Below are 27,329 nucleotides of genomic sequence, written 5' to 3'. Positions count from 1 at the left end.
CATTAAACTCCCATTGTACAGCGCTACAGAATTTGCTGGCGCTATATAAATAAAATAATAAAAACTCACCCAACCAAAGTTTTAGTGTTAAACCTTTGTTAAAAAAAATATCAGGATGGCTAGAGACAGATATATAGATATATATTGATATAGATCTCGATCAGGCTTCCCCAAACTCAGGCCCTCCAGATGTTGCTGAACTACAACTCCCTTGATTCTCAGCCTATCTATTTTATTAATAGAATCATGGGAGTTGTAGTTCAGCAACATCTGGAGGGCCGGAGTTTGGGGAAGCCTGATCTAGATAGATAGCATGCATTGATTGATTAGTAAAAGTTAATTTCTATAGTCTATTCAGATCACAAGGGCAAAGTTTCCACTAGAGGAACTTTGTCCAAGCCATGATTATTTTCTCCTCAGAATCAATGCTGTTACAATGATACTGCATAGCTAGCTGCCAAAAAAAAAGGCTTCCCCGTCCCTATAAGCCGAATTTACATCACAAACAGTTTTGTTTTGTCTCTTTCCTCGTTCACTAGGCCTGAACTGACAGGCACTACATCCCCCAGCAGCCCCTGCGGCTCCCCGGCCCACCCCTTTTGAAGGGAGGCAATTTGGGCGCGAGTGGGCGGTGGCGGGAGTCGTCGCAAGCGGAGGGGCCGCGCACGCCAAGACTTGGTGCTGGGTAAGTCCTCTCCTCTAGTAAAGCCATTAATAAATCCCGGTAGGCCCGACCGGCGCGCTACCCCGGTATACCGCCGGCCGGCTCGGATCTAGCCCCGGGAGGCGGTGCGGGTCAGCCCTCCATTCAGTGAGCGCGGTATAACGTGCTGGGCCTGTCCGAGGAGCTGTGTGATGGGAGAGGCGATGCGCCGGACTACGTTTCGGCCTCACTCCTGTTAGTCACCAATAAAAGAGCCTCCGCTTTGGTAACTCGGTGATTATTTTATATTGGAGCAACTGACGGGAGTTCCGCCGTTTAATGAAAAAAAAAATATGGGACACATTACACGAGTCTGCCCTGCCGGTGAAAGCATGTGCTGTGTGTGTGGAGAATGCGCGCTGTGTCTTTATTTGGGGTTTTTGCAAAGGCTACTTGTAATATTTATTTTATTTTCCTTATAGGGGGGTGAGCCCCACCCACGTTTCATGTAATGAAGAGAGGCTCAGTGCTACAGGTCTGCTCTGATATTTATAGAACAAGTCCTCTGTGTCAGCCCTCACCACGCGTTTTAGGTTTGAATGACAAATCTGCATGTTGTCCCATGCTTGCAATAATTACTGCTTGGTCAGACAGCAGGGGGCCGTCCAGAGGTGTGCACAGTAACCACACCAGGGCCCTTTTTGTTTCATGCAAGTCAAATCTTTCTAGAATAGGCATGTCAACTATGTAGGAGTTTCTTTGAAATAAAAAAAATCTACAAGAAAAAGTAGGAACTTTTGGGCAATGCCAAAGTTAACAAAAGGCTGAGATGAGTTGAATTCTCAAAAGTCCTCAAACTTACATGAACCTGGCCCTTGCATGCGCTGCAAACCTGGCTGCGCTGCTCCTCTTGAACCCTGGAGCTTTTGCCGACGTTGCTACTGTAATTGCGCTTGTGCATGGAGTACAGCATTGAGGTCCATACACCGCCACTTCCCTGCAGCCACCACAGATGACAGCTGCAGGTCTTGACATATAGGATCTGCCTTGTCAGGTGGATGAGAAATACAGAGAAGTAGTCGTCCCTACTTTGTCTCTGTAGATCTCTTGAATGGGTTGGAATTTCAGTGTAACTCATTATTTTAATATGGGGTGACAGTGCTACTTTAAAGCAGATTTATCTTCCTTTTTCTTTTCTTTTTTTCCCCACTCGTAGTTTGCCCACCCTAAGACAGTCTTATGATCTGAAAATGGCTGGCAGGCCTCTATTTAAATTGATGTTAATAGATTTAAATAAAATTTCCTTAACTTTTGTCCCATGTTGCCCTGGTCTACCACAGCCATTCCTCAGCCCAGTCCAGAAGCGTTGTGGACACTACTGACCATGTAATTGCCACACTGCGCCAATCAGCATCTTCTCATTGTGCAGAATTATCCCAATGTATATCTCTGGGAAAGTGTTGCATATCTTTGTGCAGGTGAAGCGCCCAATGTAGGTCCTAAAGAGAATGCAGGACTATAAAAGGCCATCAATCTAGTGACTGTATGAGTGACAGCCATTACAGGTGTTCTTAGGGAGCTTTGTAAAACTTTTTTTTTTTTTTTTAAACGGCACTATAACTCTCCACCCACCCCTGAAAAATTTTATCATGAGAATCTTTTTGAAATAATAATTTTGACTGCATTGAAATTTCACTTAAATTCCAACTCAGTCAAGAGATACAGTGAGACAAATAAGGGACTACTTTGTCTCAGTATATTTCCTCTGTCTGACTTTCATGGACTCTAGGCGGAGACACAGCATTCATCCTGACAGCTGTCACCAATGACCGCTGCGTGGTATTGGCTGTGTTTATGGAGGGTCCTGTAGAATCCTCCATAGACCTCAGTGCTGTACTCTTGCGCATGCTTAAAAGAAAATACAGCTTATTTTAAAGGATCACTATTGTGTCAGGAAAACAAACTGTTTTCCTGACACTATAGTGCCCTAAGGGTGCCCCCCCACCCTCAGGGTCCCCCTCCCTTGGCGCTGAATGGGTTAAAACCCCTTCAACCACTTGCCTTAATCCTTGGCGCTGGTGACCTCTCCTCCTCCGGCGTCAGCTCCCGAGTGGAGCGGAAGGTGCATGCGCGGCAAGTGCCGCACACGCATTCAAACAGTCCATAGGAAAGCATTTCTCAATGCTTTCCTATGGACGTTCTGCACGCTGGATGTAAATTTCTCTAAAACTGTCAAGTTTATATCTGAAGGGCCCTGGCACCCAGACCACTTCATTAAGCTGAAGTGGTCTGGGTGACTATATTGTCCCTTTAAGTTATAGGTGATTTTTTTGTTTTGTTTTATTCAGTGATCTAATTTTCAGACCAGGTGGTTATGGTGCTTACACTGCCCCTTTTAAAGGAACACTAAACCCTAGGAATGCAAACCTGTAATCCTAACACTATGTAGATTTAGACAGGTCCTCCATAGTAGAAAATATTTAAAACTAAAAAAGTGGCTTTTCTTCAGCACCTAGACTTTCTTGGCACTACTGCTTGCTGCTCTTCCCGCAATGTCATTCTGGATGGTGCTAGTCCAATCCAATGCTTCTCATGTATTGTGGACCGAAGAGATGTGCAAGGCAGTTGCTACGATCGCCATCACAATCAAAATCTTGTCATAGACACTGCGCATGTGTGTAGGACTGGGTATTAGAGCTGGGAAGTAAGTCCTACCTCTGCAATTGAGTGGGCTTGGCCTCAAACTAGTGAAATACATTGTTGCAGAACAGGAGTGGTAGGAGGAAATAATTTAAGGCACTCTAACAACTTAAAGGCACATTGTATTCTCCAGAACTACTACGGCTTAATGTAATTGTTCTGGTGAGTATACTCATTCCCTGCATGCGTCTTCATGTAAACACTGTGTTTTCAGAGAAAAGGCAGTGTTTACATGTACCCCTAGGGACACCTCCAGTGGGCACTCCTCAGATGGCCACTGGGGGTTCTGTCGTTCAGCGTCTCCACGCTCTTAATTTTCCTCATAGATGGAATGATTCAGTACACACATTCGAGTGCAACTATCTTCAACTTCTCAAATTCACTGCGGAGTCAATCATCCATGTAGGGATGGCTGCACTCTGAATCTTTTGTTTCTACACTCTGCTATAAAACACTTTGCTGTTCTAAATGAAGTTTAGAGGTGTGGAGATTAAAAACAAAAAACTTGTCTTCAGGACATGTGCGTAGCCAAATCTACTTGTCCATCTTAAATAATATTGTCCTGAGTAAAGTACAGGGTGTGGCGGTTCACCAGAGTATCCCTCAATGTTTCCAGATCTTCAGAGTAGCTTCAGTGTTTATAGCTGTAGTTATAGCCTTTCCCGTTCATACATTAGTGTTTTAATGCTGGGAGTAGAACTAGTAGGTAATTTGTCACAGGTCACCTTTTTATACCTGAGGTCTCAACAGGGGGAAACAAATAGATTTGCAACATCCCTGGCGCCTTGGTGTCTGTACCTGAGCAGATACTTTAATTAGCAGCCAGACACCTTGACACTTGGGTACAAAACATAACTAATTATTTTGCCCACATCCACTTACAGCAGATGTCTCCACAAAGCTTGTGTGTGAACGCCCACCTGGTCACCCAAAATAGCAGCGCTTCTTGTAATCTGGTATAGCTCATGCAAGTCCAGGGTAATGTTAAATACCACACCCAACTTCTATCACCCCTTCAAAAAGCACCCTGTTAGGTAGTGTTGGAAACGAGAGCGCTCTGTTTATAGTTTTACCGGATCTGAGATAGAGTTCAAGGGGGGTTAAGTGGTTGCTACCGGTCAGGCATGCCTTGCTTCTGGACCCCTCCTGCAGCTCTCCTGGAGAGCCGCTGGGACGGGTGCTGGCTGGCCGGCACAGCTAGCTCTTCTTGGGGGTGAGGTGAAGAGCTAGTCCTAGAGACCCTATAGTGCCAGGAAAACGAGTATGGCACTATAGTGGTCCTTTAAGGACAGGCTATATTGAGATGCAATGCATTTGTGACCAAAGGTTTATTTGGCACTTTTGCCATGCATTCATTCTTCCACAATTTAATCCTTTCTGGTTAAGTGCACCCATACATATTGTTTGAGAGATGCAGGGTTTTTTTTTTTTTATATACCCTATATGTGTACAATGTTAAATAGGAATAAAATATATATATAAAAAACCTTTTACGGGTTACAATTTTAATGGGCCACTTTAGTTACAAGAACCACTACAGCTTAATGTAGTGGTTCTGTTATTTACTTGGAAATGCCTGCAGGGGCATGCTATAAACGCTACCTTATTTACAGAAATGGTGAAGTTACACCTACCTCATAGATTGTAAGCCCTCTTCATATCATTTTACTAGAACTGTAAATTATAAATGTTGCTAATACCCGTGACAGAGCTCCTTGTACCCTCCACCAAGCTTGCTTTCTAGCAGCCACAGGGGGAAAACCTGGAACGCTTCTGCCCCAGTCGCGGCAGCTTGACTGTGGTCTTTCTGGAGTTCTTCCACTCTGAAACAGGGTATTGTGATTATAGCTACAATGTAGATAGACTCTTGCAGAATGTATAGTTGTCTCACTCAAACACTAGCCGAGACTTGGTGAAGGGTGAAGTAGAACTGACTTTATTGAACACAACATAGGTATTTATAGGCACATTCTCCACAGGAGATAATCAGTAAAAATAATATAAGTTCCTACCCAGAGTCTTGGTGTGCAGGATGGAATTAGTCACTATAATTGAACTACATGCAGGACACTGAGATGTGTTGAACAATAAGGTTTTCACAAGCATACATAAACCTATAACTATTGTTTTACATTTTATACAATACCTCAACAATAACATACTCACATGCTATACCTTGTTTTGAAAAGCCCTTGACAGTGTGCCCATATTGTCCAAATAGTGCCTTGATTGAAGAATCTACGCCTATTATAGCCTATTAACAGGGCTCGACAAATCACAGGCCCCAGGTTGCCATGGCGCCGTGGAATTATCAGCCTGTCTCCTCCTCCTTCTGTCTGTTTATCTCTGCATGCCTGGAGGGAGTGAAGGGAACTGTAACTACTTCCTCCTGGCACTGAGAACATGTAGGAGAAGGACAAGCTGACAGGGAAACAGGTTGAGATGTCTCTGGTCGCAGAGCCAACCGCCCATTCTGCAGAGCCGAATGCACTTCCCGCACTCCGGCCCGCCCATTCCCCTGCGCTGGTTCCGGGAGAAAGTAGTTAAGTTCCTGTCACTTCCTCCCAGCGCACTGAGAGAAGACAGGTGAATGGGAGTCTGGATCAGCGGCAGCCCACTGTAACCTGCTCCCAGTCCCACTGGACCCAAGGAAAGCCTCTCCTGTTACCACAAAGTAGGGAAGAGGAGGATGGTAATATGCGTATTGATTTTTTTTTGTGTGTGTGTGTAAAAATAAAAAAAAATACTGTCTGTCAGTGTGTGTATCAATCAGTCAGCAGTGCATGTACATGTTTAGGTCACCAGCTTCCCTTCGGTCACATGGGAATGGTGTTTTTACTTTTTTTCCCCAACGACGTGCCCGTCTCGCTGCGGCTGGCACGCCTCTATAGCTGAGACAATATTGATTAACTCAGCCAATCCAATGCTTTTCCATAGGAAAGCATTGGGGGAGGCTATTGTGCATACGCTGCAAAATGCTGCACCAATTCTCATAGAGATGCTTTAAATCCATGTATCTCCATGGGGAACGTTCAGCTCCTCCATGCAGAGCGTGGATATGCTGAATGAAGATAGGAGACTCTTTAGTGTCTATATAGCAGAAACTTTAGTTAGGAGTTTTTTCTTTTCAACAACAAATATAACAAAAAATGACTACCCAAAAGTTTGACAAAGACTGGTGGTAGAATTTAGTGTATTGAAAGTGTTAAAATACCACCATTTGAAATACCCTGTTCTAATTTTCAAATAATATGTGGTTTGATGGGGGTCAATTACATTGGCTGGCTTCAAAAATGGACATGGGTGCATGATGACCAGCTATAAAAATTCCAATTTGGAAAACTGGCATGCGCACCTTCTAAATAAGGTCTTTTGGCCCCAGAGAACCCGACACACCTATACATGGGTGGTATCACTGTACTCGGGAGATGTTGCTGAACACATTGGTGTGTTCTTTGTTCTCAGTACATGTATTCTTAAATTGCTGTGTGTGTCAAAAAAATCACCAATAATTTTTTTTCCATTTGGCATACATTGATGGTAAAATAGTTGAATGAAAAGAGTCAAAATACCCCATGTTTAATATCCTAGGTTGTCTTCTTTTATAAAATATATACATGTGAAGGGTTATGCAGGAATTCCTGACAGATATCAGTGTTACGTTATTGGGGGGGGGGGGGGGGAATTGTTTGGAAATAGCAAAGTGTTACTTGTACTTATAGCCCTATAACTTAAAAAAAAAAAAAAAGCTAAGAACATGTTAACATTGGGTATTTCTAAACTCAGGACAAATTTTAGAAACCATTTAGCATGGGTGTTTTTTGGGGGTTGTAGATGTGCAACAGATTTTGGGGTTCAAAGTTTGAAAGTTTATTTTTAAACTTTTTCATTTTTTTTTTTTATAGTAAATTATGATATGATGAAAATATCTTTAGAAAATCCATTTATTGGTGAGAATGGTATATGTGTCTGTACAGTAAATGAGTAAGAGGGGAAAATTACAGCTAAGCTCAAACACTGCAGAAATGTAAAAGCAGCCCTGGTTCTTAACGGTAAGAACATTTAAAAACGGTCTGGTCACTTAGGGGCTAAAAAAAACACACTTTTCACTAAAGCACTTCTGCAGGCTTAAGTGCTTTTTGTGTGGAGTGGTTATTTAACTGAGATGATGTGTTCTTTACTGCATTTTGGGGCTTGAGACAATTACACTAATGTAACACCAAACCCGTGTCTACCACCTATGTCTTAACCACTACCCAATGAGAGACTGTGCTTGGGAACACTTCCCTAAACAAGGCATTTCTCCCTTTGTGGTACTGACACACTAACTTCATTGCCAGTGCCTCACAGTCTGAACAAATCATACATTTTCTATCCGAAAGCCACTAGAGGGACTTCTGTGTTCTTGGAACACAAAAAGTGTTTTAAACGACGCTGGACATCCTCACGCTATGCATGAGAACCTCCAGCGTCGCCGGAATACCCATAGGAAAGCGTTGGCTCTCCCCTGCGCATTAGTTTCCCCTGTTGGCGGGGGAGGACCCTGGGTGCAACCTGACCCAGCGCTGATGTCCAGGTAAGTCACTGGAAGGGTTTTAACCCCTTCAGCAACATGGGATAGGGGTTGGGAGGGAGAGGGGCACTAGAGAGCCCCTTTAAAACCAAAGCAGACTCTCCAATTTGAAAAAGTATTCAAAATACTATTTACATTGTTCTTCAATACTGTTTACGGTACTGTAAGAATGTTACCTTTTGGATAATATGACGTCAAAGCCAATTTTACGTATGCTGCCGGCAATATAGTAGCAAGGATTTTTTATCCTGACATCCTACAGAACAGGTCGTCTTAAACACTATAAAAGTGTGTGTGTTTATGTATGTATGTATGTATGTATGTACTCCTCCCTAGGCGTATAAAAACAGGTTCCCACAGGAATCCCCAGTTTTGTGCCTGTACCAGGGAAGAGGTCTGTCTCAAGTAGTAATTTTTTTTTTTTAAATTCTTCCTTTACCTACAGCAGTGTAGTCTACAGGAACTGCATGCTGCTAGGGCGGCCAGTGGACCCTCTCGGGCAGGCACTCCAGGTGTTTTGGACTACATCTCTCATAGTGCTCTTACAGCCAATGCTGGCAAAGCATCAAGGGAGATGTAGTTCACAACATCTAGGGTGGCCGAAGGTTCCCTATCCCTGCTCTAAAGGAAACAAAATCTCAAGATCCTTTCGTTCTAGTGGAAAGGACACCAGGAATTTGCGATCCGTTCCACTAATTCCTCACATCTGAGTGCCAGAAGGCAGTGGGGTGCAGTGAATATAGATTTTACTTACCTGAAGGTGCCCACCACAGGCGTGCCATCTTCAGCTCCTGACACTTCATCTACCTGGAGCCTACATACGTAAAAGCTTGTGATGAGCAGGACCATCCATGCCTGACTCAAACAGCTGTCCCACAAACATTCGTAAATGAGCTCTGCCTTTTGTCTAATTTTCTCAACCTCAGGCTTGTCCATAAAACAAAGTAAACCCTACTTTGTCTTATGGAAACGTTAGGTTGTTTTGTAATTTCTGTGAAATTTCATAGATTTCTGCATTTGTATTTTATACAGATATAATTATTATGAAATACTAAGAAGTGAAAAAGCCACTTTAATGCTTCCAAAGCCGCGATCATCCTTTATGTATTTCCGTTCCATGTTTCTGAATTTAAATAAATTCTAAATTAATGTTGTGCTTCTGTTGCTTCCCAATCTTACTGTTATGGGGTACTTTTAAACAGTGGGTTTTTTCTTTTTGTTTATAAAAAAAAATGTATGCACAGCGTAGTGATGCTTTGTACAGTTTAAGTTTTAATTACATTTTATTGCTTGTTTTCCAGAGTCCATTTTTGTGAGTTCAGCATGGGTGATAAACCAATATGGGAGCAAATTGGATCAAGCTTTGTTCAGCATTACTATCAAACCTTTGACAATAACAGGGTCCATTTAGGAGCAATATATGTGGGTATTTTAACTCCTATTTATTTTTTGTGTTGATGTTTATATTTACTTGATGCAGTTTGTAACAGTTTATAATATTTTTTATGATTAAACATTGACATTTAAAATTACATTTGAGAACTGTGTACCATATGGAGTCACATCCATAGAAAAGTTTAAATGAAATTAAGAATTTACTTGCTCCTTCTAATCCTTTCTTCACTTATTAATTTTATTTTGCTGTTATGTGCGGTTTCCTTTATTAAGCAAATGTAGGATCCAACAAAGCAGTGAATTCAAACAATACTGGGTGGGGGTGCTTTAATTTTGATGAATCTAGACTTTCTGATTTTGTAAAGCGTACCTGATGTAGATGGTATAAAGACTGGGTTTTCATTCTAGAAATCCTATGGGTTCCAATAAAGCTGTTTTCTGCATTAGATGTATATTTGAAATTATTTGGCTATATTCGCATAATTGGCAGTGAATTCCATTCCAGTTTAATGGCTACTTTGCCAATGGTGGCCTGCCTAGATACTGTGCTAGCTAGAATTATTTTTCAGAAATGGATAGTACTAGCACCACTCAGTTAGCTCTGTCCAGTGCCAGAGTTTTAACATTATAAATAATATTGTAATAATGTACTAATTTAAAAGCAATGCAAATTCATTATATAATGTACTAAAAATGTGGGGGGGGGGGGGGGCGGGGGGGTGAGATACATGGAATGGACAAAAGTATGTGAACATGCCCATTAATTGTTTTCAGCCTTTGCTAAAAGTTGTTTAACCCCTTAAGGACACGTGACATGTCATGATTCCCTTTTATTCCAGAAGTTTAGTCCTTAAGAGGTTAAATGGATACTCTGGACACCATAACTTCATCGCAATAAGAGATGACACTCTCAGCTTACCAGTAGCTCCTCATTTAGAAAAGTGAGTGAAAGATCAAATCTCATGTATGACATACTCATCCGATCCGTAGCGTCAGGTCAGAGGCTTCATAATTGAAGCCTCTGACCATCAACGAAAGTGGAGGGCAGAGTGATAGGGCATCATCTTCCAGACTTAGTGGTTAACTCTTTGAGGTAAGATGGTGCTTGGGACATCCCTTGCGTCATAACTTAATTGCCTCTTAAAATCCAGAATTTAGCCATGAAATCTCAGTAGACTAATTTTTGCAGTCTTGCTGAAGAGCTCAATGACTTTTAGCATCCTACGACAGCACCATGTTTAAACGTTTGTATAAATCCCACCCTACAAGACCTGCTCTAAAAAACTCTAAGTGCTCCTAGAAGCTTGCACTTCAGAATAAGAGCAACTGGCTACCCATGAAGTGGTAGATCATGCATACTCAGAGCTGGAATAGAGAACTGCGCTGCTTGGGTAGGCAGTCAGTGGGATCCCAAAAAAGTTCTGACCTCTGCATTCCAGCTGGAGGAATTGTACATAAACATAATACAGGTGTGGGTACAGTCAAGAACAGAACAATTACAACTTAGGTTTTCAGTTGTGATCTCAAATCTACATGCATTTTACAATGAAGCATAAGAAATCAGGGGGGATAACTTAAGTCTGAAACAATCATTTTGGAAGAAGACAACTTTATGGCATTTGTCAGTTTGAAAGATGCTGACCACTCCATATACCTGTTGATTGTTTGAGCACCTCTTTCCATTCAGGACCTAAACTTTTTGACTTACAGCAGCCTCTTAAAAACACATTTTTACTTACCCAGATGTTTTTTTTTTCTCTTAATATGGTGGCAGTACATACAGGTTTGCACTTCCTTATTTGGACATGTATCTGAACTTTAGATTAAACAAATCCCTTACCCGATCAAGGGCATCTCCTGCAAACCCACCTCTGTAATTATCAAGAAAAATGCTCATATACTCATATTCATATTCATAAAAAACTCTCATATACTGCAAATCACTTATTTCTGCGGGAGGGAAAATTGTACTGCCACCATACTTTAAAAAAAAAAAAAAAAATATACGGCAAGTAACAATTTCTGGGGGTTTTTGATATATGGTGGCAGTACATACGGGATATAGCAAGATCCCAAATCCGGGTGGCCATTATGCCCAAATGTTGCTTCAGAGGACGAGAATGTATCTTGCCTTTAATGCCTGATGGTAAGTGTTGAATGATGACTGTAACGGATCGACGGGCACCCCGACTGGATACCTCCGTTGAAGGATGCTCCTAACGCTTCCTGAGGACTCCAAGCACTGTAGCAGACACCACAACCACCAAACCAGAGAAGCATACAAATGCTCTCAAGCATATGAATGCTGTAAACAGCTGAACAGGAAAAGCATACAATCAGCTTACACTCCTGGCAATCAGCAAACCATGCAATTCCCCCAATAACGAGACGACACTTCATTTTGAGGTCAAGCAGAACTAACTCTACTGGCACATACAACCTCTTTTATTCACAATCTACACACATAGTACTGCCCACAGGGTTTTACAGAACAACCAATAACACACGTATATTACAGAAAACACTCCCAGCAATTATACACAAAATCCTCCCCTCTGCCTGTCATATAATTATGGTACACGATGGGTTAACCTAATTATAACAAGCAGGAAAAATACAGTTTTTATACATGTACTATAACTTTAAAAATATACGTCCAATCTTACATATTCAGAATCAGCACACTTTAACCCCTTAAGGACCAAACTTCTGGAATAAAAGGGAATCATGACGTGTCACACATGTCATGTGTCCTTAAGGGGTTAAACAAACACTCTCAAAAATCATACAAATCCATCCAGTAGATCAAAAGTTAGCTTGGGAGTCCTTTATGACCGACCGCAAACACATTTTCCTGCCCAAAACTGTTAGATTTGGGCTGTGCGGTCGGTCTATTTTACACAGAAAAATTACTAAGTCCCATTCAAATGCACGAATAGGGCCGTTCGTGCATTTAGCTTAGTATAGCAGTGAGTTCAAACTGCCGAACGGGACTTAGTCTCTGCAGCTGAAAACGGAGTGTAGGAGAAGGTAAGGGTCAGCTGTGTTGTTGAAATGTGTAGCCGATTTCAGTTCCATGGATTTGGCTACACATACCGCTGACCTCGTTCGAATGAAGAAAGATGGCCGCCGCCACGTGTTCGTTTGTCGAATGGCGACTACTTCGGCACTTCAGCTGTATCCAAAGTGCCATTTTAAAGCTGCGGAACTCCAATACATTTTAAAGGGGTAGCAAGTCTTTTAAAATCCAATCTGCTAAAATAGTCTTTAACAGGCCATAGTCTTAAAGGGGCATTGTTCCCAAAAGCCACAGTATGTCCCCAGATGGTCCTTAAAGGGCCAGCAGCAGCATAATAAAATACAATATGCCCAAATACTGTATTTAAAGGGCCAAATCTCCCAGAGGCCATAGTCAGCAGGAGGCAGGCAAACGGGCTTCTCCAATGCCCAGTGGCGAGGTTGGTTTCACCTCAATGACCAGTGGGCTACTTTACAGATTTCTTCGGGACACGCAAGGGCCTTCTCTGCCAATGATGTAGCCATAGCCCTCGTGGAATGAGCTTTAAGAGACACTGGCACAGGAAGCATACAAGAAGAATACGCCAGTTTGATTGCTTCAATCAAGAGAGTATTGCACAAAGCTTCTTTCCCTTTAAACCTTTCTTGGAAGTTAACAAAAAGATTATTGGAATTTATGTATTCTGACAACTTTGAGATGTATATCTGCAATGCTCTTCTTACATCCAGTTTATGCCATCTTTGTTCCTGTGGTGAGGAGGTGTTGTTGCAAAAGTTAATTGATTCACCACTTTAGATGCTATAATCTTGGGTAAGAAAGAAGGCTTAGGATGAAAAACAACCTTGTCATTGTGAAACACAGTAAATTCATCTGAAGGTGAAAGCGCTTGAAACTTGCTGACCCTTTTGGCCGAGGTGATTGCGACCAAAAAGATGTCTTAAGAGCTATTTTCAAAGGGACATATTCCAAAGGCTCAAAAGGTGGTCACAGAGAGCCTGTAGAACTATAGAAATTACTATTTTCTAGGAGGTCGAATGAGCCTGATAGCCCTAAAGAGTCCAATTAGAATGAGATGCCAAATACTTGATCAATAAAAAATGTAAGGCTGAAAGTTGGACATTTAAAGTGGAGACACCTAAACTTGTGGAAAATTCATCCTGAAGGAAATGAAGAATGGTATCAAATGACTGAACCTGAAGGCAATGGTGTTCCTTACACCAATGTAAACATTTTCCCAGACTTGCAGGTAAAGTTTCTAAGTAGAATGTCTAATAGAACGAAGCAGCAGTTGAGCCCTGTCTTAATGAACACCCTGATGAAGGATCAACCTCGCAACAGCCACGTCGTCAATTTGAACATCCTTTGAACCTCCAGTAGATCCTTTTTTTCTATAAGATTGTTAGAGATTGGGAGTTCCCAATATGTGGAAGCCATCTCCTTTAAGGCTGAAAACAAACTCCTGTTCGGCCAGTACGGAATTATCACTAGAATTTGTCTCGTTTTTTTGTTGTTTTTTTTGAAAAATTCTTGGATTCCGCTTCAGCGGAGGAAAGATGTAAGCTTGCTTGAACTCTCATTTCATAGATAAACGGTCTATCCATTGGGGTTGATCTGCTCTGAACAGGGAGGCAAATCTGAACTTTTTCTTGGTTTTCCTTGCCATAAGGTCTACTACAGGAACTCCAAACTTTATTTTGAGAATCACAAATATCTTTGGATATAGTGACATTCCTTCTTGTCCCACTACCCCCTGCTGAGATCGTTTGCTTTGACAGTCAATTCTTCTTAAGTGAACAGCAGAGATATAGAAGTGTTATTGTTCCCAATTCATAACATCTGCACACAGAAGATGGTGTCTTGACTCTGGTACCTCCTTGTCTGTTGATGTAAGAGACCAGTGTTGTCTTGATTGTATTCTTTTTATTTTTAAATTCTTTATTTTAAATGTGACCTACATCAGTATACGGGTTTTGCTACGTTACGAGGCTTGCGCAGAAGCCGGGTGTTTCATATTTAAAACAGTAATTTGAACGTACATCAGGTTGGCCTACGCAGAAGCCAATAGCAGCTTGGTTGTACAGTTAAGTTTTCTATACTGTAGACACGACCATGTTCCGTCACTTTTTAATATTTGTAACAGTAAATACAGGAAGAATACAATAAGAATAGAAAGACAGATGTAGAAAGGGAAAAGAGCAACCTGGGAGGGAAAGGGAGTCCTCTCATTGTATATTATAGATGTTGACGGTGGACCTTGTTTGCTGGCAGGGATGAATTTTAACCGGGTTTTATCAATGGTCCACGTTTCCTATGCGTCGCCCTTGTGGATGTTCACACTTCCCAGATGTGCCATCAGTGTTTACCCTGTTACCTCTAGGGCGTACTTATAGAGGACGTGTTTTGTTTAGCCATTTAGAACGGCGCAGCTGCGTTCGGAGGGGGAGAGTAGGTGTACTATGAGGTGAGGGATGCGATGAGGGAGGAGAGGTGTAGGACCCACTGCTGGGAGGAGGAGAGGATCTGTCAGTATGGGGCAGTTGTGAGTCATCTAATGGGGATTAAGTCTGTGTTCAAGAGTCACTTGATTGTATTCTTATTGCCTTTTTATCCAAGGTTTTAAATGATACAGGGTGAGAAGAACTGCCTTAAGTTCTTTGAAATTTGCAGATGTGTCCTTCTCCTCTGACCTAATACCTTTACGAATGATAGTTTAGATAAGCACCCCAACCTATGTTTGATGCATTTGTTGTAATTACCAAACAATGTTTTGGTTGAAAGGTCAGACCTCTCGAAATGAGCTTTGAAGTTCTCCACCAATCTAGTTGCTCCCTGACCGGCAGAGAAATGTGGAAACAGACATCCAAATTTTTTTTTTTTTTTTACCGTGTTGATGGAATCTCCCATTGCAGAGGCCTTATTTTTGATTTTGCCCACTTGACCACATGTCAGGTATTCAAGCATGCTCATTGCACTCCTGATGGAACAACTTCTGTTTGTTTGTAAACTGGATACTTCTCTCCAAATGTTCTTTCTTTTTTGTGGCGTCAGATGTAGAGAGAACGTGTTTGAATTTACCTCAAATCCCAGAAATTCTATCACTCTTGAAGGAAGCAGGGTTGACTTCTCCAAGTTCAGCATCCAACTGTGTTATTAGAGTACTTTGGTGATCTGAAAATTTTTTTTGAAAGCGGCTGTCTTGATCTTGCTATTAGCAGCCAATCGTCCAAGTAGGGGTTTGATTGTGATAACCAATTCTCTTAGGTCTCGCTGTTATGAGAGTCAGCACTTTTGTAAATATTCTAGGAACAGATGACAGGCCAAAAGGGAGTGCCTTGAATTGAAAATGGCAAGTTCTTATGCCTCTTCTTCTTACAGCGAATCTTAGGAATTTTCTTGGAGTCTGCAATAGGGATATGCATCCTTGAGATCCAGTTTTACCATAAAATATCCCTTCTGAAGGACCTGAGTTAGAGGATCTCATCTCCATTTGGAACCTTTTGGTATGGAATATAACTATTTATTTCCTTTAAATCTAGAATCGTCCGAATGGAATGATCCGGATTTGGCACCAGGAAGATCCTTGAGTACACCCCTTGGAACGTCTGGTGATTTGGTACCTTCTCTATAACTCCTTTTCTTAACCGTAATACTGTTTCTGAAAAAGGAGCCTCTGACTTTTGGGAAGACTAATAAAAGGGCATGAGGAACTTTATCTTTGGCTTACTTGTGAACTGTAACTTGTAGCCTTTTTTCACTAGATTCAGAATCCAACTATTGTACTTTTTGCCCATTGTGGGTAGAAATGTTGAATTCTTCCTCCTACCTTCTTCGCGTCCGAAACGTCTACTTTTGTTAAATCATTTATTTTATTTTTTACATGACCTATCTTGCTAGGCCCTTCTACTGCTGTGCATTTGCATTTTTTTTTTTTTTTTTTTTGTCTTGAGGTAGGGCTTTTTGTTTCTAAAATCTGTTTATCTCCTCCAAGGGAGATCCAAGCTGCTTGTTTTTCTAAAGGAAGTTCTCAAAGAACTGATTTAGACACCATGTCCACCGTCCAGGCCCTAAGCCATAAAGCTCTACGTGCAACAGCGGATAAACCCATAATCCTGGCGGGCAGTTTTAACACTTTCACTGTCATGTCTACCATATGTTCATCACAGTCACATCACCTATAGGAATTGTAGTTTGGGGGAGGGGGGATGTTATTTTTTTTTTTTTAGAAAGTTGGGTCACCTGGATGTCTACTTTAGGTAGATCTTCTCACTTTTCAGCTTCTATGATTTTTAAATCCTTAAAATGTAAAGAATTGATTAGATCATTCAGAGGTTGTTGCATTGGTGAGGGATTTGTTTAATCTTTTAGATGCTTTTCCTAATTGGGAAGTGCAAGTCTGTATGTACTGCCACCATACGTCAGAATTTTTTTTTTTTTTTTACATTTTAAGTAATCTTCTCTAGAAAGTCAAGGTATTGCATGCATTCAATTAATAACTGGTTGGCAAAGGTATATTTGCCAAACATTTGACATTTCCCTTTAGATCATAATAACCCTCCTAGAAGAACACTGGTAAGTTTCTGAATTTAAAGAAGTCTGCTTGCAGAACTGCCCAGGTATATAAAATTTCTTGTAAACGTTGTTTCTGTTCTACCATAAAACAGAAAAATTAATCGTTGATGGACTCTGTTAAAGTCGAGAACGCATCCTTTCTATCAGAACTGATAGAGATGAAGGTTCTGACTTATGACGGCAAGTGCTTCAGCTCCCTAGGTAGAAATCCCGTGTGAATTCTTACATGTTCCTTCCAACTCTAAGGAAGATATTCTCTTGGTGGGTTTCAGTAACCTGAGAAATTTATTCAGGGTTCTGGTGTACAGTGTATACAAATTTGTCCGCTTCCAGTTGGGGTACTGTGTGTAAACCATCTAAGTATACCAGTGGTTCCCAAACTTTCTAGGTTCAAGGCGCCTTTAATATTTCAGTATTTTTCCATGGCACCCCAAGTTAAAACTTCTAGGTTGTATATCTGTTTAGCGCTGAAGCATTTACTGGCGCTATAGTGTAATGTACAGTGTTGGTGCTTGTATGCACTTGTTTTAATGCAGGGGTGTTTGTATGTGATGTTTGATTGCAGGGGTGTGTCTGAATATAATGTTCACTTTTACATGTGGATGTACATTTGAGTGAAGGGGTGTGTTTGTAATTTGTGTTAGATTGCAGGATTATGCTTGTATGTTGTGCTGGTGGCGTTCTAAATAGTCTGAAAATGGCGTTCTAAATAGTCTGAAAGCGGGTGTTTGAGATGTGAATCTCGTCCAGCTTTTGACCACACATTTGGTCAGTAATGCTTTACCATATTCTAACCAACAAGGCAGATTAACTCCTACATTGCACCATACATATATGCCAGAGAGCTTAATGCCTGGGACCTCTATTCCTAAAGTTGGTCTTATTTACCTAATTTAGTGTCCAAGAGTGTTCTCCGCCAATTCATTGTTTCCCATAGGGAGGCTTGTGCACATGCTCTGCAGATCTCAAAGCAGCATTTGATTCAGAACAGTCTTTTCTTGCAGGGGAAGCACCTCTAGTGTTTTTCAACATAAAAAATATATATAATTTCTACAAAAATCAAAGGTCTTTCATAGCAGGATTAACACTAAAGGACCAATGCACCGGGACCACTTTTATTTTTATAATATCCCTTTTTAGGGGTGTATGTATATTTTCTGTGTATAGAGCATTTATTCAAACACAGGGTTTACTGTGGTGACTTCTAATCTAACATTACCGAGGTTATAGATTTGTAGATCAAAGAACAAATGATGGTCAGTCTGTGTAGAAGCAGTGTTGGAACAGACAGTGTTGATATGTATTATTTGGGCAGTATTACATAAAGTAGTCTGCTGTCATGGAGAGAAAGGCTACTAGCAGACCATTATAATCTTTAAACATGTAGGCCTTTCCTATAGAGAAATTAAAAAGCAAGTTAAGGGGCCAGTACAGTTTTCTACACCATTAAAATGCTCTTGGAAAGTGGTGTAAACTGACCACAGGTCTGGCAAGCCCAAATCAACAATAGAATAAAGTTTGGGAGTCAACAGGTTGCATGACAGTCAGCTCACAGGAGAACAAATTAACACTTGCCAATGTAAGAAAGTCTCACTTTTATCTGTATAGAGAAGACTTCAAGATTTTGGTTTACCTGGTCAAGTTGCAGTAAAAAAGACATTGCTATTATGGCTTCGAAAGAGTTGACTGGGCTATGAAGCATTTCCACTGGAATCCTGAAGACTAGTAGGTCTTGCGGACCCAAGAAATAAAAAAAGAAAAAAAGAAAATTTAATGTGAAGACTAAATCTTGCTGGTTATCTTTAATATTTGCAACCAGAGGAAAAAAATATTTTAGTTTTTCTTATTTTTGCTGTGAAAAAGTGCATGTTGGTATTTAAAGTTCAATTAACTTGGATTAATGGAAATAATTTAGAGAAAATATGCAGGCTCATGCTACATAAGCAATCCCTATTTTGTATTCATTGTATCTTAAAAAGAAATCCATCTTAAGCATTCTATTAAAAGAAATTAGATTTAAATAAAATATAACCCCACCCCTCCCAAGTGGACTTTTATCCATCCGGTTTATAGTTAATCACACAGGATTTTTGCACTCAGTTGGAAGAATAGTTCATTATGTGACTCCAACTGTCAAACTTGTATAAGTGATGGTGTGGGCCTCTGCTAGCCTTCCAATAACCTTCTATTGTAAAAACATTCCATGAGTATTCTGAAATTATATCTGCAAAACGTAGCAACTGTGCGCCAAGACACTTGTTTTTCGTTTTTTTATTTTATTTATCCCCAATTCTTTGTTTCTTGCTTTTAATACCATAGTACACCGAGACAATAAACTGTATAAATTGAAATGTTTTGACCAGAAGTGTATCTTTGAAATTTGATTTTAGGGATATGAACTTTGATTTCACTTTAATACTATTTTACATCAATAATTTGCACTTCCTCTCAGTAGAGGTTGGAGGAAAAAGTAATATTAATTTAAATGTTGCTCTCTAATTTGCAGATTGACGCTTCATGCCTTACATGGGAAGGACAACAATTTCATGGCAAAGATGCTATTGTTGAGAAAATCACAGTACGTATTGGTAAAAAACTGTAATTGGGTTTGATCGCTAAGAGGTCAAAATCAATAAATGTTTGTGTGCGATTTGTACGATGTTTTTTTGTGAAACTACGGCAGTGGGCAATTTAGGTTGAGCAGCAAGTGGTCAAATAAAAGTAAAATCTGACCTAACAAATATCCAGCACTCCCTCACCCAATTTTATACCGACTAAAAAGGGAATAAGCTATTATTTTTTGTACACACTTCTTGTACATGTCTAGGAATCAGTTTTGCGTGTGCCAGGTTTTACTCTATATTACTTCTTTACTACTATATATTGGCACAGATAGTTGCTTGGCATTCACTAGTGGCCTGTTATTAAATCCAGCCTTTATGTCTTCTGTCCCCTTGCAGTTTGGGATTTGATTGGTAATTGCAGGACACAGACTGGAGCATGTCATTCAATTTGATTAGAATATGGGACCATATGAACTTTTAATTATTGTTTACATCTAGTCCATCTCTTATAATTCAGATGTTCCTTAATAAAGCTGCCTGTATAAACATGCTAAACTCTTCCCTAGCCTAGAAGAGACAGGATTCAAAAACCTGTTATCTGTTAAAGCTGGTCAGTGGTGCCTTTTGAAACTTGGTCATCTAGAATCTGGTTAGTGTTTTTACCGTTTGTACCGGGATTCTATAGTGTAAGGAATACAAAGTTATATTCCTTACACTGTATAACCCTTTGGTCGCCCCTCTCTGCTCATAAAGGGTTTAAAAAAAAAAAAAAGAGGGGGGCGGGGTGGTATCCTTTTGTGTACCAACCATATTCTGGCACTGATCTCCCTCTTCAGATGTCATCCAATGGGGTGGGGGAGTAATGACCATGCACGGTGAGCGCATCTCTTCAGTGCTTTTCTATGGGGATTTTAATCACATTTGATGTCCTCATGCAGAGTGTGAGGGCGTCCAGTGTCAAGTGACCAAAAGTAGGTTAGTCACTAGGAAGTGCTGTGTGATGGCCACTAGAAGCCGTCTTAGTCCTGCAATGTAATTATTGCAGTTCCTCAAAAACTGCATTGATTTACATTGCAGGACTAAGTGGGACTGGGACACTGCACCCAGACCACTTAAATGAGATTAAGTGGTCTGGGTTAGAAGGACTAGAAGAATTTGGGATTTGTTGCTGTGTTAATATTAAATTAAATTAGCTCTAGTATCTGTAGAGTTTTCCTGTTTAAAACTATTTCTGGTGGATATTTTATTTTTGTTTCAGTTGCTTCCCTTTCAGAAAATTCAACATAGTATCACCTCGCAAGACCATCAGCCCACACCAGATGGATGCATAATAAGTATGGTGGTGGGTCAACTTAAGGTAAAGTCATCAATTATATCTTTTTAATGATCTATGTGGCAAATCCATCACATAAGTCATAGCCCCTTCCAGTGAAAGTAGTGTTCTAGCTGGTATAGCTTTCCCCCATACATTAGCGAAGACTTTTAATGTTGGGAGTAGATCTGATTTTATTAGCACAAGCAAGGTCATTTCTACACTGACCCCCAGAATGGGGTCCCTGTTCAATAGCACGTAATCCCGCATAGAACACAACATACATACATACACATACACATACATAGAACACAACACAGAAACACCCCAAAAAGATAGTAAAATTAACTGGAACCCCAACACATTCCCAGATGGCTCTGATCCGAGCGCCCATGTTGGCAACATAGTGCACGGATCCGTGATGTATTGACAGATTCCTAGTGGTCAGTCAAAAAAAGTCCATGCCCAAAAGAGTTCCAGGATAAATGAGGCTTTGGCCAGTCAAGTGTCGGAAACTCTGGAGGACGAAATAGGGGGTGCTCCACCTGGCTCTCAGGGAGCGATTGTTTCACATAGTCTCAGGTGACTTCCCTCCAAAAAGCGCTCTTATAGCTGTTAGGGACGTGGGTGGAATATAGAAAGGAAAGTTGACCGGTAGATGGGGATAACTGCGTCTGGACCGGAATTTCTGAGGAGTTGTGGACCAGTCCCTCTGTAGTCCTAGACTCTGGTTACGGCCAGAGGAGGGGGCACTCCTGGCTGGACTCGCGGGAAAAGGTGATGGGAGCCCGGGGCAGTGAAAAGTCTTTTTTTTTTTTTTTTTTTTTTTTTTTTTATGGAAATTATAAATGAAAAAGGTGTGGATGGTGACTAGGTGATCTGTCACAACTTATATGTAAACTAACCTGTGTATAGCCTGCTTTTATGTGAGTCCCTATGTACTTTTGCATTTGTACATTAGTACTTAAATCTGTGTTTCTCAAATGTATTTTTCTTTAAAGCGGCACTGTCATGCCAAACTTACCTTTCTTTAATCGATTCCTCTTCTCTCCCTCTAAGGATCTGTTCATTTCTTCCTGTCTGCGCAAGTTTTATTTAAAACACAAAAGTAGGGACTACTTTGTCTTATGGAGGTTTCCTCTGCTTGACCAGCGGAGGAGCAAAGTATGCTTCATTTCCGGTGATCAAAGTAGCGGGTGGGGGCTGTAAATTATAAGGGGGGGGGGGGGGGGGACATCAAATGGTAAGTTTTATTTAGTTTTTACAGGTGTTTAGTTATCTTGTCCCTTCCCCACCCCTCATCACTATTTTTAGTGTTAGACAGGGTTTATTCCTTTTTTTTTTTTTTTTTTTTTTTGGTGGGAGCCAGGCGGGGGAAAATAGGTGTGTGTGTCCCCGCCATTTTTATTTAGGGCCTCCACCCACCGCTCAAAGGTGGGCTTATTAAATAAGGAGGGGGGGGAGAGGGAGGGGAGGACACACCCCATTTTCTTTTAGGGCCTCGACAGCTTGGGACTTTTTTTGTTTTTTTTAACCTAGTTTACTAGAAATGCCCCTACTCGCAGTATAGTGAGTAGGGGCAGATTATATACTAATAGGAAGTAATCTTTACTTGGTATTCGTAAATTTGGCTGAAAGATCAATATAGGTTTTTCAGCCTTTTGGTAGATAGCTCCCTAATACTATGGGAATTAGCAGCTGCAATATGCAGCCACGGCACAAATAGGATCAGTTTCATACAAATTAAATTCAAAGTCCCGAATTGCGTCCTAACATGAATAGAGAAACTGTTCTCATTCTGTTAGTATGAAATTCGGTAGTTTTGCCGTCGTTCTGTCTAAGTGACAGGAAGCATCGTGAGATCACGGATCAAAGGTGAGAATTGTGGGGAAATTGCTTTGATCACCGGAAACGAAGCACACTTTGCTTTTCCGCTGGTCAGGCGTAGGAAATATACATAACACAAAATAGTCCCTAATTTGTCTTATGATTTTTTTTTCTTTATTTTTCATGCATGAGGTAACATAACAAGCTTTCTTGTCATGCCCCAACAGCAGTAGCATGTTTTGAAATAGACAAAGCATAACAGTTGTGGCATAGAAAATAAGTGCACATTTGTTTTGCATATAAGAGTCATCAGGAGAAAACAGGGTAATATTCAGTGGTGTGGAAACACGACAAATGATAACTCTGGTAGTACCGGCTGACTCTGTGAGTGAAGATTACAGGAGTAACCCAGTGTTTTACATGTGAGACATATTAGTAAGAAGATGGCCTTAACAACTGACTGACCAAGCATAGTGTGTGTTCGCTAATATAACAAGAGGTCATAACTTCTTTGTTACCCTGTCTAGTGAGTCTGGAATGTAAAAACAGGGAGATTTCTAGGCAATGTGATATTTAATTACTAGTAGGCACAGCACGGGTGATTAACTTGCAATTGGGTGCTGAAAAAGTATGGAAGCCACTGAAGCTTGGGCAGTCTTATATTGCTGTATGTCTCCGCCTAGACAGCAGGGTAATAAACTAAATTAAAAGGGGATCTGTATAGCAGCCATATACAAAATATACTATAACAGAGAAACATTTCGATTTGCATATCATATGGGTAGTGCCAGATGGAGTCTGCTAGCTATACACTGGAGGACCGCATGGGTGATGCGATTGGGGCTTATAGGGCCCATCTGCCCCGTGGAAGATGCCTGGATGAGGGTCGGGCACTCGCTCCGTAGGGTGAGTGTATATAGGCTAACCAAACAGAGTTAACGCTAAAGGTAAGAAATAATAAAAACCGGGCTCATAAAGAGACGTGATGAATTAGTGGTCAGGTAGTGCTACTAGCGTCTCGTCTGCATCCAGCTGCTATCAGGTCTAGTGTCCCCTCTAGTTCTTGGGACAAAGGACGTGAATGCAGAGTTCGCCAGGCTGGTCTCTGCTTCTGTCAGTCCCAGAGTGGATTAGAGTTTAGGTGCTTCTGCAAGGGAGGTGAGTGATTGGGTGGTCCAATTGTGGATCACTTGTAGGGTTCCAGGTGGTCCCCAGCGATAGGTGATGCCTGCTGCCCGCAGTTGCGGTGTGAGCGTCTTGCGTCATTGCAGGGTCATTATTATCAAGTTCTGATAAAAGGTGAGGTGGGCGTCCTCAAATACTAGAGGCGTTTTGACCCTCAGGGCCGCCATAATTTGTCCCTTATCGTGTAGTGTCATGCACCGGAGAATAATATCTCTGGCACGGTGTGGTGCTGGCCTGATTGGTCGGGGGAGTCTGTACACCCCATCAATAGCAATTTTTCTTACCACTCTCTGGGGCAAGATTGTGGCCAGCATCCGTCGGACGAAGTGTGGCAGTTCCTCAGTGGAGATAGCGGCTGGTACCCTGCAGATTTTAATGTTGTGCCGGTCCTCCATAGCTGTAGTTTGTAGAGACCATGCTTGGTGCGATTGTGTAAGTTCTTGTATTGTTACTTGCACGTTGGATAGACCAACGTGTAGGTCCGAGATGTCTTCGTTGGCACTTACCATGTCAGTAGTGTTCTGTATATCTGATCGGAGGACAGCTAACTTGGCCGCTAGTATCTTGTGGAAGTCATGCAGCAAGAGTTTGAGGTCATGTTTGGTTGCTGGGGTGGAGTCTGGCGTCTCCTTGAGTGGGAGCCCCTGAGTGTAAGTCGGCTAGCTCACCTTGTTGGCGGTGCTCGTTTGCGGCCTCCGTTCGGGGACCCTCTGGCGCCATCTTGGGCCGTGCTTGGTTTTAGATCAGTGCTCAGACGTTGCGCTGCTGTTTTCTGGGATTGTCTTCCCATTGCTGGCTTGTAGAAGTCTTGGTCTCGTGCCCCGTAGGCACTACAGAGTAGCGACTCCCAATCTGGCTGCATGCGTGTGCTGTAGGCCCCAGGCCTGCGTCTCCGCTTGGGCGTTTTGGGTGGTGCAAAGAAGGGCATCAGTTGATGCAGCAGGAGCCCCTTGTTCTTGAGGGTTTCGTGATCACTGGATTATGCAAGATTATTTTGATTTGGAGGAGATTAGCTAAGATTTTCAGGAGCTGTTTGAAATGGTGTCTGAACGGCTCCGCCCCCCCCCCCCCCTTTTTGTCTTATGTTTTAAAGAAAACTAGAGCAGACAGGAAAAAATTAAGAACCGATCCTGACAGAGGGAAGAAGAGTTATCGATTTGGGGAAAGGTAAATTCGGCATGACAGTGCTACTTTAAGTTCGCACTGATTTTTAATGAGCTTGGTATGTACAGTGGATGAAGTTTCTTTTCTAGCCTATTGAAAGTTAACTGCCAGTTTTTGCTCAGAAGTTGAAGCCGTCCACAAGAGCTATAGTACTGTTGGTTTGTTCACTAATCAAGCTTTAGTAAACCGTTAAAGTAGTTTGCATTTATTCCCAAATTATAGTTCCAGTAGAGTGAAAATACAAACTTCAAATCATACTAAAATAAATATGGATAAGCACGATTGAAAAATATTAGTATTGCATGTCCACAGAGTATTCACAGCTAGCTGTTTTGAATAAATATAACTCAATACCATTATGATCAAGGAGTAGCACAGAAGGTGCTATTGAATTCTCTGTTTGACTGTTTAAGCTGTTCCCCTTTGCAGTGTTAATACCTTTTAGGCGATTCCTGTTGCATGAAGTTTAACCCTATGACCTGTGAGCAATCAGGGTGTTGAAATTCCCGTAGGAAAGCCTAATGTGTGCGTGGTGTGTGCATTCCCCTTTTGGGCTGACGGAGGAGGCAGAGACTGAACACACTTTTTCTAACATTGACCCCCAAAATCTGTTGTGCATCTACAACCGCCAAAACCATTTATTTTTTTCTTCAAAATTAACGCAAGTTACATTATAACACTGATATCGGTCAGGAATCCTTGAACAACCAGACAGACCCCAGGACCACGATTGCCAGCGGGGGATCGCCAGCGATCAGGTAAGTGGCAATTTAGTAAATTACGTACCAGGTACGTCCGCGGTCATTACCGACCGATTTTTGGCGGACATACCTGGTACATCATTGGTCGGGAAGGGGTTAAAATAAAATAAAAATTCTAAGAAAGTGTTTAGGGAGGTTGTATGATTAACAGCCTGGTGAGGTGTCGATAAGATATGACTTTATTTCTATATCGTGAGGCTGCAGGGGAATGATCTATGCATCACAACAATTTCATTTAGTCATTTTGAGTATTAATTGTACATGCTGTAAAAGTGCCTTACATATCTAATGAAAATACTGTGGCCACCGTATGAAGTCAGGAAATTGAACTGTTGAGGAAATTGATAAATTTAAGTTGGCAGCGTATTAATCTAATTTTTTTTTTCCCTTCTCTTAACAGGCAGATGATGACCAAGTTATGGGATTTCATCAAGTATTTCTACTAAAGAACATAAGCGATGCCTGGGTCTGCACAAATGATATGTTCCGGCTAGCACTACATAACTTTGGATGAACTAAAACTGAAAAAAACAAACTGTTCCTTTTACGCTTCTAATTTTTGTCTGGAAAAAAAGACACTTTCATAGCCACAGAACATTACAAATTTCATACACTGTTTATATAATATGAAGAAGCCATTATTGCACTTGGGTGAATTATAAGCCTGCTGCTGCATAAGTGTATTGGCAGTTTGGAATTTGTCTAACATTGGAAATTTGAGATGTGTATGATTTTTGGAAATGTTTTGAATTTGATGCCATGTATTAAGCATGCCTTTGGGCAAAACGTAAAGGATTGCTTTTTTTTATGTAAAACAATTACTCTAGTAATCCAAAGAAATGGGCAATAAATGAGAGAGGAAAAAAAGTATATGGTTTTATGGCTTCTGTGGTTTGAGATTTCCCCATCTACAGTATATTTTTTTTAATTGTATTTTTATATTCTTATATCACAGCATGAGTAATGCATGTCATAATACACGATAAGTGCAAATAGAAAATGAAATGATTACAAGCAAGTATTCTGCCTCTGTATATTCCATTTGCAACGGTATGAGTTTTAAAACTAGTAATGCACACAGTTACCCACTAAGGATATGGATATCTATATAATGAAACCTTCAAACTGCTTAGATATGGTAGTGTAAAGCTCATCAAGGACTTATAGGTGGTGTGTAATATATTTTGGCTATACCACCACCATGCATTTGCAGTCTTCTAAGCAACTGGAGAATTTTGTGTAGTGCGGTTGTTATCTTTTGAAAAGGGCTGTTAATAGGACATTAAGTGCATGTCTGAAAAATGTGTCTGCAGTGGTGGGTATACTATATTCTGCCACCATCTTTTAAAGGGGACACTAGGGCACCCAGACCACTTCATCTCATGGAAGTGGTCTGGGTGCATATTCCCAGGTCCCTTGCTATCTAGGGGGGCGGGGCCTGACAGCCAAGATGGGCGGCTGTGTTTTCTGAGGGCTCCAGCACCGGAGAGCAAAACACACTAATTTTACCGATATCGAGCGACGCAAATGGCTCGAGGTGCTCGGAATGGGACTCAGGAGGATCTGAGGAACAGGGTGATGCCTGCCCGGACGCGATACGCAACACAATGGCAAGAG

The 27,329-nt window shown here is 41.2% G+C and overlaps 1 protein-coding gene across 2 annotated transcripts; it reads left to right on the top strand.

The window, feature by feature from the left end:
- Positions 1–590: 590 nt before the first annotated feature.
- On the top strand, positions 591–26,730 carry NUTF2 (nuclear transport factor 2). 2 transcript variants are annotated; one of them, XM_063437683.1, is made up of 5 exons: positions 591–685; positions 9,218–9,338; positions 19,406–19,477; positions 20,722–20,820; positions 26,113–26,730. In XM_063437683.1, exons 2-5 carry the CDS (start codon positions 9,240–9,242, stop codon positions 26,224–26,226), a joined length of 384 nt encoding a protein of 127 aa, XP_063293753.1. In that variant the 5' UTR covers positions 591–685; positions 9,218–9,239; the 3' UTR covers positions 26,227–26,730. The 2 variants fall into 2 exon arrangements, with proteins under 2 accessions (XP_063293753.1, XP_063293754.1); XM_063437684.1 differs by lacking the exon at positions 591–685 and adding an exon at positions 1,162–1,236.
- Positions 26,731–27,329: the final 599 nt, after the last annotated feature.

The sequence above is a fragment of the Pelobates fuscus genome, chromosome 12 (assembly GCF_036172605.1).
Source record: "Pelobates fuscus isolate aPelFus1 chromosome 12, aPelFus1.pri, whole genome shotgun sequence".
Lineage (NCBI taxonomy): Eukaryota > Metazoa > Chordata > Amphibia > Anura > Pelobatidae > Pelobates > Pelobates fuscus.
Note: the sequence above shows the minus strand (reverse complement) of the source record. Positions and strands in the feature narration are given on the sequence as shown.